At 38.5% G+C, this 12,688-nt stretch overlaps 1 protein-coding gene across 1 annotated transcript; it reads left to right on the forward strand.

The window, feature by feature from the left end:
* The first annotated feature begins 3,892 nt into the window (after positions 1-3,892).
* On the forward strand, positions 3,893-12,364 carry LOC148030588 (uncharacterized). Its single transcript, XM_087686942.1, has 4 exons — positions 3,893-4,336; positions 10,477-11,448; positions 11,577-11,624; positions 11,707-12,364. The coding sequence occupies exons 1-4, from the start codon at positions 4,046-4,048 to the stop codon at positions 12,139-12,141; spliced, it is 1,746 nt and encodes a 581-aa protein (XP_087543068.1). The 5' UTR covers positions 3,893-4,045; the 3' UTR covers positions 12,142-12,364.
* Positions 12,365-12,688: the final 324 nt, after the last annotated feature.

Here is a 12,688-nt window from a genome sequence, read left to right on the forward strand (position 1 = left end):
TTCGAATATAATATTATTATCACATTAAAAAAAGTTTTGAGAGAGGTAAACATAGTCATCTAGGAAGATTAATTCAATTAATTATTTAAACATAGGGTACTTAGAGCATTGTTACTCGACAGGCTCAAAATTCACTCATGATTTAATTGGTTAGCTTGTGTGTGCCTTTGTTTCTACATATGTATTCTTGTCATACTCATATGTATATGCACACATACACACATTACATATGCGTATATTTGCATAAGTAAGTATATTTACTATTTAATATGATTGGCTTCATTAGTCTTATGCTTACATACACAAAAGGGCATAGTCATGCCTTGAGCTTTGCTTATTACCAACATAGACACAACAAAAATGGTTGGGGAAATGAGAAAATAAATGTTTTTGTATGTACATATTTATATTATTAATTTAAAGAGAGATATATGCACAATCCTTTTAGGATATCAACACTAAACCATGAATAGGTATACCAACATAACCTAGCTAGCTTATGAAACAAACGAAATCTCTTATATATATTATTGCTTTTACTTAGGTAGAAAAGGATTTCATATTTACATTTCCCATTTTTTCTAAACGATCATTCTTCCTTCAAGCCAAATTTCTTTCATAACAATTGCCCTCACCACAACTCATATCATGAAGGGTTCCTTTGTCATATTTTCTCTATATCCTAGCACAACTTGTTTGATATTCACTTGGTTGGGGAGATCTACTTGCTCCATCCACTTCCTTATTCCCTTCCAAAGCAAACTAGCCTCTTTCCACTCCCAAAAGAGATACTTGAGATTCTCCTTTTGCCTTTCAGATAGGAACAGATGCCAAAGATTTAAGGAATTTGCTAGTGTGATATCTAATTGGCATATTTTTTTATCAACACTCTCCATAAATTTGTGAAAGTGGTTTGAACTATGCATCACCATATCAGCCAATCCTTTTCCTATAGATTACTTTGTGCCAGTGAGGAATTGTGGTTTTTCAATTATCATGGACTTTATCTATCTAAAGATTATTGTGTTTGTTAAAATCTTTATACTTCCCAATGCTTGAAAATGGCTTACCTTTTGGCATTTGCCCAAATCTTTGAGGGTTGTACCTTCTTTCGCTCTACAAATGAGTTTTCTCTTTGTCCTTCTTCTTTGCAAGATTAACTCCACGCACTTAATCTCCTACTTATTCAAAACAATCATGTCCTTAAATAGTCTCATTATCATCAAATTGTAGCCATTCAACATCCCAGTTGTCCTCTCAATCCCAAATGTCCAGCCAACTTCTAAGGGATTTGTGTTGTGTAGTTTTGACTGAGATACATAAAGCATTGGATGTGCCATCCATCACAAGCTTCCGTGTCTCTCTTATTATACACATGAATCAAATTTGATGAAGTGTCGATTTTGCTTGCTAGATTGATGTGATCCATCTCTTGAGCTCCTCCCCTCTAAGGCCTTATGAAATGAAATTAAAGATCAACCACCAATCCTATTCTTGATGGAAACCAGAGAGAGGTCAACAAGAACGTCACATTTTCTATTTGCCTTCTTGATGCCCTTTTGTATTGATTGTAATATTTTACAACTTGTTTAACTTGTTGCATGTTAAGTTGCTAGCCCTGGACAATCACATTAAAGTCTAATCCTAAGACCTCCAACATATCCTTATGCAAGTTTGTGGCTCCTACATGCATTCCACCCCTAAAGCCAAGTTATGCTTCATTAAGGAGGTGCTTAGATTTGGTGGATCAAGAAATGCACCATGTAGATGAGTCTTATTGAATATCAACAAAGGCTAGTTAGCTTTGCCATCCCTCCACTTTCTCAATCAAGTTGCTAAGACTTGGTTAACTTCTCACTGCACACATTAAGAAACCAACACACACATGCACGCACACACAAAATAAATAAATAAATAAATAAATAGAGAGAGAGAGAGAGAGAGAGAGAGAGAGAGAGAGAGAGAGAGAGAGAGAGAGAGAGAGAGAGAGAGAGAGAGAGAGAGAGAGAGAGAGAGAGAGAGAGAGAGAGAGAGAGAGATGTGTTAATAAATTGGAGCCAAGGTGATGTTATATATATTTTAAAATTGTTCAAATATTGGTGTACCTAAGCATTAAACAAACCTATTGCCCTTTCATGCAAGGTGTTACCATTCCATCTTGTGCTTTAGATGTCTATAATTCTTAGTTGAAATGTAGCTTTTCTAAAGTCACTTGGCATAATATGTAGTACTTGTAAAGCAAATCCAACCAATTACTTGATTTTTGAACAAGGTTTTGAGTGACATTTTGACAACCTAGTTGTATAGTAGTTCAATTGGTCATGACATACACTAGGATACAACCCCTTTCTTCCATTTTCACATTGTCATTGTCAAAATCTCTCTCTCACTTGGAGTTCCCTTCTAATGCACATTGTTACCTTCTTTTCCTTTAAGGCAGTTCATTGTGATGTTATCACCTTAGTCTAAGGAAAATTTACCAAAATGCCTCTCAATTATATCGAAAACCTCAAAATGTCACTTAGATTTTGAAAATGGCTAAAATAGCCTTGTATATATTTTTCTCAAGTGGCTTTGAAGTTCCTTATGTATTGAGCATAGTGGACAATTTGGGTTGAACCTTTTAACCTTGCCTACAAGCATATGTCCAAATGCATATAAGTTTTGGGCTCATCTCTAAAGCACATATTTACTATTTAATACAATTATCATGCATTATTTTAAAAAATGCTCTTAAGTTTTAGTGTCCATTCTATTAGAGCGCATCAAACAAAAATTCTCAAAAACGAGCTCACAAATAATAGTGGCATTTGTGTCCTTTCATCATCACGAGCTATTTCATCTTATCAAAGCATAAAATTATCGAATATTCATTCAATGATTTGGCATTGATGGAGCACAATTATCATGAATCCTATGATTTCATTAAAACATGAGAAATATGATATTTTGGGAAATCCATCTAAAGGTCATGATGGATAAGGTAAGGGGGCAACTGTAAAACACTTAAGAAAAAAGGTGTATTTTTGGGTGGATTTCACATTTTGCAAATTTTTTGAGATTTGAATTTATGAGTATGTAGGGGATATCAAGAGGAATTGAATGAGTCCAATATCAATTTTTTTATTTTAAAAGTATATTATGTAATTAAAAAATACACTTTTAGGAGGTAAGGGTACACTTAGGGTTGGCTACATAACACTTTTTGGCAAATCAATGAGTTATATCTAAGTAAGATTCTTAGCGTATTCCTTTGTTTTTTTGTAACATCAGTGGCCCAAAGGTGTTTGCTTTTTGGTACCGGTTTTGCAATTGGCTCCCTTGCCCTATGTTGGGAATTTTTGCAAGTTGAGTTTGTGAAGATCAACAAATTGAGGGCATGGATGGAGAGAGAGAGAGAGAGAGAGAGAGAGAGAGAGAGAGAGAGAGAGAGAGAGAGAGAGAGAGAGAGAGAGAGAGAGAGAGAGAGAGAGAGAGAGAGAGAGAGAAGGAGGAGGAGGAGGAGGAGGAGGAGGAGGAGGAGGACTCCGTAGAGAGTTCTGACTTGCTCTCTACGGAGGACTTTCGTCCTTGGCATATGGCAATTTCCTCCGCATCCTTGCCATGAAATTGTAGCCTGTAGTACTTAGCACCTCCTCACATGATGGCTTGGATTGTCGTCATGTTCTTGTAATCAAGTAATCTTGTATTTTTTTTGTAATTAATACAATTACCTTTTACGAAAAAGAAGAAGAAGAAGAAGAAGGGTTTTTTCTAGGAAGTTGGAACAAATTTGGCCCCCGGGGAGGGGGTGGATTTCGACCAAATTTGGGAAAATTTGGCTTTGTGTTAATTTAATGGAGGGTACAGCGATATTTATAAAATTGAGTTTTCCCTGGTGCGCATTTCGCCCAAGGTCCGTTTTTAAAACTAAAGGGGCACATTTTCACATCGTAAGATCTTCATGATGTGTTTTGTCTTCTGTATGGATGGGTGCGCTTCTCTTCGAAGCTCGATGAAGCCGCGCAAACCCTAAGCAGCAGCAGAGAGCATCAGCGTTGCGTCCATGCGCTTCACAGGGGACGGAAACCCTAGCGGCGGCTATCACTCCGAAGAAGGAGCAGAAAAAGAGGAAGAAGGAGAAGAAGAAGCAGGTCGCATGGCCGGGTCTAAGTCGCACACCGAGAGCTCAGATTACTCCGAGTCCGAGGACGAAGGCACCGATGACTACCGGCGCGGCGGGTACCATGCCGTTCACATAGGTGACTCGTTCAAGAACGGGCGATACATTGTGCAGCGCAAGCTCGGATGGGGCCATTTCTCCACAGTTTGGCTTGCCTGGGATGTGCAGCTGAAGGTCAGATCTCCTCCTCCATGACTCTCTCATCATTAATCATTTACCGGCACTCACATCGATAACTTTGCTATCGAACCCAATGTTCACTTAACTTTCATAGCACCACCATCATATAAGCCATTCGAATCAAATTTCTGGATGCATATTTATTGGCATTGTCTGTACATGTTCGAGGTCCTCTCCCTTCAATATGAAAAGTTAACTGCATTTCAAAACAGAATCAGCAGAGCTGTAAATTTAGCTGGTCAGGTCATGACGGATAGCAAAGACTAACCTGCTTTTATTAGCACAGTGTGCATTTGTTTGAGGTCTTCTCCTTTCAAAATGAGCAGAAAACTGCATTTCAACACAGCAATCTATTGAGCTTCAATGAGAGAATATAGCTGGTCAGCTTATGTTTGATAGCAAAGATTAAGTAAATTATACGGAGTGTTGAAGGAACGACACTCGCTGAAGTAAAACATGGCCAGGATTGAAGAGCTTTAAAGTGTGGTTATAAGGACGGTGTTGGCTGCAGTTCTCCAAGGCCATGAGGCTGTGCCTTGGAAGGTGGTATCATGCCTCCTAATGTGTGACATTGTCTACAATGTATATTTAAATATATCATGGGTTCTATAACTCAGGTAGGTTTTTGAATTCCTCCAAAATGTATTTTCAACCCAAATGTATTTTTGAATTCCTCCAAAATGTATTTTCAACCCAAATGTGCAAGAGAAATCAATTTTGAAATCCTTAAAAAATGTATTATCAAGCCAAAGATGCAAGGGAAATGATCTCATCTAGACATTAGGAGGACTACAACTTCCCCCTCTCCATCTCCTTTCCCAAGGGGAATATAGATGGTTAGCATGGATTATCAACGTTATGTCAAATCAAGCAATGTGCTTGCTTGATGGGTTCTAATTATCATGGTTAAAAAATAAATTCGACATTCTAGAGTAGGTGAGGTCAAGCTTGAATTGGAAAACTAATGGAACTAGAATTATTCTTAGGCTTTTGAGTTCTTACCTATGAAAATTAAGCTCTTACTTGGAATTTAGATAGAGGTTTAAGTGTGCAATATCGGAATTTTTAACAAAGTTGTTGGATTGAATGGGCAGCTCAATAGACAATTAGTGGAGTAGAGAGTGAGAGTGAGAGTAGATACACAACGAAGTGTCAGCAATAATATCTTCATTGAAAATGAATCATAACAATATATATACAAGGTACAAACCTAAGGTTATATAGTTCTACTTAAGGCATAGCTAGGCTAGAACTATGGCCAATCAGCTTGCTCTAAGGGGAAAAGGCCTATAATGAAAGTGGCTGCTTGTAATGATGCCCATCCTATTGAAAAATATCTATTGTTCCAAGAATGATGCCACCCAGCTAGTGAGTGTTATGAAATGCATGCAAGAGATGAATGCCTATTGTGAGTGCTACGGGGCATGTTGGAGAGATTGGGAGCAAATCCAAGAATGCGGTAGATCTGAGCAAGCTGATGCATGCAAAGGAGTAATAGATGTGTGTAGTGTTGGAGCTCCAAACATCTTTGTTACACTTTGAGTGAGGCTTATGAGTTACAATTAGGAGATGGACATGGAGGATAGGTAATGATATGTGATAGAATACATTGCGAGGTGCGATCCTCAACAAGGGAAGATTGTTGTCATTGGCTATTTTCACCAATTTGTTGCTTATTATGATGACAAATGACCTTTTAGATATCATGGGTATGCCATGCAACACATTCCAATTGTGGGCAGCATTGTGCACGTTTATTGAAATTTGACTTGATTTATGGTTGGAGCCTAGCCTATCCTCTTTTTTGCGGCATTGCTTGGCTATTTATAGCTTGACTAACTCTTCTTACTTTTTCATCATTCAGTTGTGGATGATTAGGAGGGAGATGTGGAGCACTATTGCTGGTCATGGAATCGTGTACTTGTGATCATGTACTTTTTTCTCATGCTTTATGTGATGGATTCCATTGCCCATTCTTGATAACCTTGGCCCTTTCTTGTAGTTTGGTGGTTGTGTGGGTTCTTTTTCCTTATTGTTCCTATCCTTGTGTTGTTGTTTTATGTTGCTACTGTGGTAACCATTTGGATTGGCTCGTTTTACGCTGACCCATTTGTGCTTTTGGCCATTAGAGGGGGTTCTTTTTGTTGCTTTAGTGTCTCTCCTCTTACCACCATTCACTATTGTACTTATTGCATAATGGTCAATTTTGAATGGCAAATGGTTAACTATTCAGCTTTGTTTCGCTCTTGGGCTGTTGACTACTTAGTGGTTGTAAGTATGTCTCTATTTTCTTATTTTCAATGTTTTGCTTATGGCACTCTTGTGTAGTATGTATTGACAAAGGATAAGCTCCAAGGATAAGCTTGGTTTGTGCAAAAGAGAGTATGGTATGGTTTATTGTCTCGTTCGCCTTGACCTCAACAAAAGAGTAGTGGCAAGGTGAAGTGCAACTTTTGTGGTAAGAAGGGGCATCTTCAGAAGGATTGCAAGAAATTTGTGGCTTCCAAGAAGTAGGAGGCAAAGGCCAAGGGTAGTTCTAACTCTATGATTATGATATGCTTCTACATGATTATTCATGATACGCAATGGGATTCTATCTCTACTTTTTTTATTAGAGTTTTAGTATGAGTGACATTGATTTTAGTGTTTGTTTTGAGGCACATTTGGTAGTGGTGTGATCACCCAAGGTTCTAGGTCAAACGATTAACTAATAATTATAAGGTTCATACAACAATGAGTTACAACACATCATTTAATGTCAGCAAAAAATGTTTTTTTTGGATGCATGCATGCGTGTAGGCACGTGTGCACATTGAGACAGAATAGAGACCAAGTACAAGCATCGAGCATTAATGTATAGGCTTCTTGAAACATGAGAGAGATTTTTGATTTGATCCTTTTCTTGACAATATATCTACTAACATGGGGTTGGGCTTGTATCTTTAACTTATCTCAAAGGCTATAGTTCTAGCTGATGGCATTTCATCACTAAGGATGGTTTAAAAGTTTCCAATACAAGGCAATAGTGTACCTTAATAAATAAGATGGATGAATTGGCATGGTCTTGTATATGCAATATATGTGCAATATTTTTAGAAATCTAAGATAAATGAGACTTCATTTACTTTAAAATCATGTTTTAGTTAACCATTTGACTCGGGGCATTTCATGTTAGGCATTTCAAGTGTTTTGTATTTTTAGGGCTAGGAAACATGTTTCATGATTACCTTGATTGATCACTCACGATTGGAGAGAGGGTATTTGCTAGGTAGTGGTTGCAGAATGCTGGTTGAGGGTTGTTCTATCCAAAGTGGAGTTGTCTACAGCATTGTGATACTATCATGAGGCCTTCTAAGTGGACTCGGGGTTGTTTTTTGCAGATTTGTCGAGTTTCAAGGCTTTTTAGAGAGATCTTCGAAACAAATTTTGCGAGATTGGGTCTTTTTGGCTAGATGAGGTATCAAGCAAATGGGTCTTCTTGTATCTTCTCGAAGATTCATTAGTTCTTGGTTTGGATTTGGTGTGTTTGGTCTTGTTTGGTGAGAGTAGTTGGAGATAGGTGCAAAAGCATATAGATCCACGCCTAATTGGGATACTTCAATAAGATCAAATAAATATTGCAAGGGGCACTAGGTTTTGGGGCCAATCCCTCTTCATATTCAAGTATAGAAATATACTAGCTTCACCATTTGATTTGTGTTTTGTTCCTGAATCTTTATTTTTTAGATTAAGTGCTACTTTGGCCCAAATACCTACCTGCCTTGGAGGGCATCATCAGCTTGTGGAGATCATTGGCTACTCAGTTGCCCTGGTGTCGCCATAGTGCAGTTTGCATTTTTGATACTTTTGCTTGCTTTTGGCTGCTTTGTAGGACATCCAGCTGGCATCATCATTGTATTTCTTATCTGCTGGTTTTGGAGCTGTGGTGCAGCCAGCAGACCTTGTGTTTTGCTGTTTGGATTCATCATTGACATCCTATTGCAGGGATGATTGCATTTTGTTTCCTCCATTGCTCCCTACATCATTGCTTCTACTACTTGGAGTCTTCTCCGACATCTTGCTGCCAAGAGGACCACATTTTGCTCCTTCCACTACATCACTGACATTGGTAGATCGCTGCTTTTTGATACTCTCCCTCAGCCCCCTCCCACGAGAGACAATGGCTATTGGATAGGCTCCGCTCCTTGAGCTTCCTTGCATTCATTAGCAATTTATTATGCTCTTAAGTTTCCGATTTGTTCACTGATAGTGTTTGCTATACATGCTCTGTTGTCCGCACCGCAAACCCTACTGTTTCTTTACAGTGCGTGCATCACTTGGACATTGTAATACTTGGTATGTGAAGCATGGTTGCATTTGAGTTTGTTATACCAGCATAGTTGCACTCGTACATAGTACGAACTGGTTCGTACTATATGGTTCGTACCGTACTGTACGAAATCGTACAAAAAAACAAGTTTTTTTTTTTGGGGTGCGTGGCTGTTGTTGGTGGTGGTGGTTTGGGTTGTTGACTGTTGTTGTTGTGGTGGTGGTGGTGATTTTGTAGCCTTGATCGATCAACCAAGAAAGGGGGTGGAAGCTTGATTAGACTCCTTGTACATGTTTTGTTATGATTAATCCTAGAGCCAAAGGCCATACATAAGGTATTCAAGCAGTTCCAAACGTTTCTAATTGATGTCCCATTATTTTTCACAATATGTTAGTGTCATCAATAAATAAATTCAGCACTATTTGAGAATCATCAAGTAGCTTAATCCTATTGATTTTACCTTTGTTCACAGCTCATTTTGCACCACGCAACCCAAAGCATTAGTACACGTTGCTAATAAAACTAGGCTTGGCCTAATGTACCTTCTGAGAGTACACGAATTAGTGAATGTATTATCGGTAGCTGCTTTAGCCTTAGCAATGCCAAACAAAACCATAACAAAATTCATAAATCTTTTACCAAAACCTTTGGTGGTTTATTTGGTAATTGTTGGTCTCACAGGTCATTTTGGCCTCTTGTAGACGTTAATAAAGCATCTCATGTCATTTCATCTCTCTTTCTCTCTCTCTCTTAAGCATACATGCCTCTTATTTGTATGATCATTCATGTATGATGTATCCACTCCTATGTATGTACTTGTAAGTTGTAGCGCATGTTGCGCATGCGGCATATGCCATAGAGGTTTTGGTGTGTTACCCTCAAGTATTCATCTTATATACTCCAATAGCATTGCTATTTAGACTCTTAACATTTGTTTTATCATCTATAGTTCAAAATAATGAAGTTAATTTTTTTCGTACCAATATCGTACCGTACTTCATAAAATCTTAAGGTACCATTTAGCACCGTATTTTATCGTACCGTACCGTACCGTACTTTTCGTACCTGACAACTATGTATACCAGCAGCAGCAGGTTGCAATATTCAGATCAGTTGTGAGGATGGAGGATATGTGAAGTATAACACACATTTTCTTGGGGATAAAGATCCCCTTCATACCAGCAATACAGACACTATTTTCTGGTTATATAGTCTGCTGTACACAGTTTTCTTTATGCATCACAGCAGGGTGGGAGGTGGGGACTTGGAGTCAGCTGTTTGGAGAATGGCATAAACTCTTGGAATTGGTATTGTAACACAAAGGGAAAGCACTATTTCAGAAATTTTCAGTAGTTGATAACTTGGTGGTTAATAGTTTTCTTGTGATTTGTGTATTTATGATTATATCATCTTTTTGTGAAGGTGGTGCAGAAAATGTGACATGTCACATGATTTGATATTTTGTTGTGTATTTCCAGTACAGCTAGCCAGAAAATAGTGAATTATTTATTTTTGTGAAAGGTGGGGACTTGGAGTTGGCTGTCTGGAGAATGTCATAAACTCTTCACTTTGGTTTTGTAACGGAATGAAGAAGCCCTATTTCAGAAATTTTCAGTAGTTGATAACTTGGTGCTTATTAATTTTCTTGAAGTGATTTGTGTATTTATGATCATATCATCTTTTTGTAAAGGTGGTGCAGAAAATATGACATGTCACATGATTTGATATTTTGTTGTATATTTCCAGTACAGCTAGTCAGAAAATAGTGAGTTATTTATTTTTGTTTAACAAGTTTGAACATACTGTTTCTGTTATTATCCTGCAGAAATATGTGGCACTGAAGGTACAAAAGAGTGCACAACACTATACTGAGGCAGCAATGGACGAGATTGCAATCTTAAAGCAAATTGCAACAGGGGATCCTGATGATGAAAAGGGGGTTGTTAAGCTTTTGGATGATTTTAAACACAGTGGGCCAAATGGGAATCATGTTTGCATGGTTTTTGAGTACTTAGGGGACAACCTTTTGACTTTGATAAAGTGCTTTGATTACAAGGGTCTTCCCTTGGAGATGGTGAAACACATTTCTTATCATGTGCTTGTGGGATTAGATTACCTGCATCGTCAACTTTCTATTATACACACAGACTTGAAGCCAGAAAACATTCTGCTTTGCTCTCCAATTGATCCTGAAAAGGATATTCGGAAAACAAGTGAAGGCCCTTTGTTAGGTCACACAACTCAGAAAATGGATCATCCCCCCACAGCAAAGAATGACAAGGCTGGTCTTACTGGCTTGACAAAGAATCAGAAGAAGAAGTTAAAACGCAGAGCAAAGAAGGCTGGCAACAATGCAACTTCAGATCTCAAGCGTGAGAAGACTGAGGATATTCCAGAGGATCCTGACGAAGGGGAGTCAGATGCCACCATCTCACAGACCCACAGAGATGATGGTTGTGTGGTTCCTCCTGAAAGGTTTGATGAAGGTTCTGAAGGTCGAGGCGCTGGTCCATGCTCTGAGAAGTTGACAACAAAGGGAAGACGCCTGTGCATGAGAAAAAATTTGGCTTTTGGGGATCTTCGATGTAAAATAGTGGATTTAGGCAATGCTTGTTGGACATACAAGCAGTTTACAAATGATATACAAACACGGCAATATCGTTGCCCTGAGGTTCTACTTGGTGCCAAGTATTCTACTTCAGCAGATATGTGGTCATTTGCCTGTATTGTGTTTGAGCTGGCAACTGGTGATTTTCTGTTTGATCCACGGAGTGGAGATGACTTTGACCGCAATGAGGTAATTAAGTGCAGTGCTGGTTTCATGTGGCCTGAATAAGAGCTGTATATTCTCATTGCAAAATGAAGATTCACTGTAATTAGACCACCTATGCTCTAATTCGTATTCAAATGTGTTCATGTTTTCAGGATCATTTAGCCCTAATGATGGAGCTCCTAGGCCGCATGCCCCGGAAGGTGATTAGTTGTGGGTTTAGTAATGAATTTCATTTTAAAGGTGCTATGTTCTTACATGTATGATGCGCACTTGCTGGTGCAGATTGCACTTGGTGGGCGCTATTCTCGGGATTATTTCAATCGTCATGGTGATTTGAGGCATATCAGAAGACTGAGATATTGGCCTTTAGACAGAGTGCTAATCGAGAAATATGATTTTTCTGAGAAAGATGCTCTTGAGCTTTCTGCTTTTCTCACGCCCCTACTGGATTTTGTACCAGAAAAGCGGCCAACTGCAGCTTTGTACCTTTTGCATCCATGGCTTAATACGGGGGTTCATCTTCATGAGCCTTCATTGTCTAAAGAATTGTGCGGAAGTACTAATGGAACTTCATATGCAGGCAGTAATGGGGCTAAAGAAGCAATAGAAAAGGCAGAAGCAGCAATGGGAAATATTGCACTGGTACATGGCCTTGTTCAGGGCTCAGATGAGTTGGGCAGAATAAGCTACGAAGGAGGTAGCTCACATCTGCGATGAGAGTTCGGGTTTTCCTTTGAGTTGCTTTTGTTTCTCTTCTTGAGTAATTTATGGACATTTGTCTTCACAAAGGATGCTGTGTATCTCCAATAGCATGCCTGATTTAAATCGGGCCTGATAATTTGAAGATCATGTCATTGCATCATGTACATTAAATGCTTCTGCCCATTATTTGTAATCTCAGTCACAAGGCTCTTGTCCAATTTCAAATTTTGTTTTGAATATGCTACATTCTACAATATCAGGTTATGTCTGTGTTTTTCTTCTTTGTTTTTGAGACTGTAAGGATGCAAGACAATGTGGCATGGATGTGTTTGCATTTACTGTTTTCATGATGGATGTGTGAGTAGCAGACTGACTCAACTTTTGTTTCAATGTGTCACTTTGATTTGATTATCTCACTCTATATCTAGCTTAGCAAGATAAACTCTTGGCAAACTGTTGAGAAGGATAGTGTTACTGTCGTGCATGCTCTGAGAGCCGGTTTTCTCTGTTGACAATGTAAGAAATAAATTCATGCTATGGTGTGAATCCAGCATATGGAGCA

This window comes from Lygodium microphyllum, chromosome 10 (assembly GCF_053477565.2).
Source record: "Lygodium microphyllum isolate KBCC chromosome 10, Lygodium_microphyllum_v1.1.10, whole genome shotgun sequence".
NCBI classification, from domain to species: domain Eukaryota; kingdom Viridiplantae; phylum Streptophyta; class Polypodiopsida; order Schizaeales; family Lygodiaceae; genus Lygodium; species Lygodium microphyllum.

What these genes read in the sequence shown, in the direction of transcription:
- LOC148030588 (XM_087686942.1), top strand. Translation starts at nt 4,046, where the DNA reads ATGCGCTTCACAGGGGACGGAAACCCTAGCGGCGGCTATCACTCCGAA. An exon ending in CCTGGGATGTGCAGCTGAAG is followed by an intron (nt 4,337 to 10,476) that starts GTCAGATCTCCT and finishes ATTATCCTGCAG; the next exon opens with AAATATGTGGCACTGAAGGT. An exon ending in ATGACTTTGACCGCAATGAG is followed by an intron (nt 11,449 to 11,576) that starts GTAATTAAGTGC and finishes TCATGTTTTCAG; the next exon opens with GATCATTTAGCCCTAATGAT.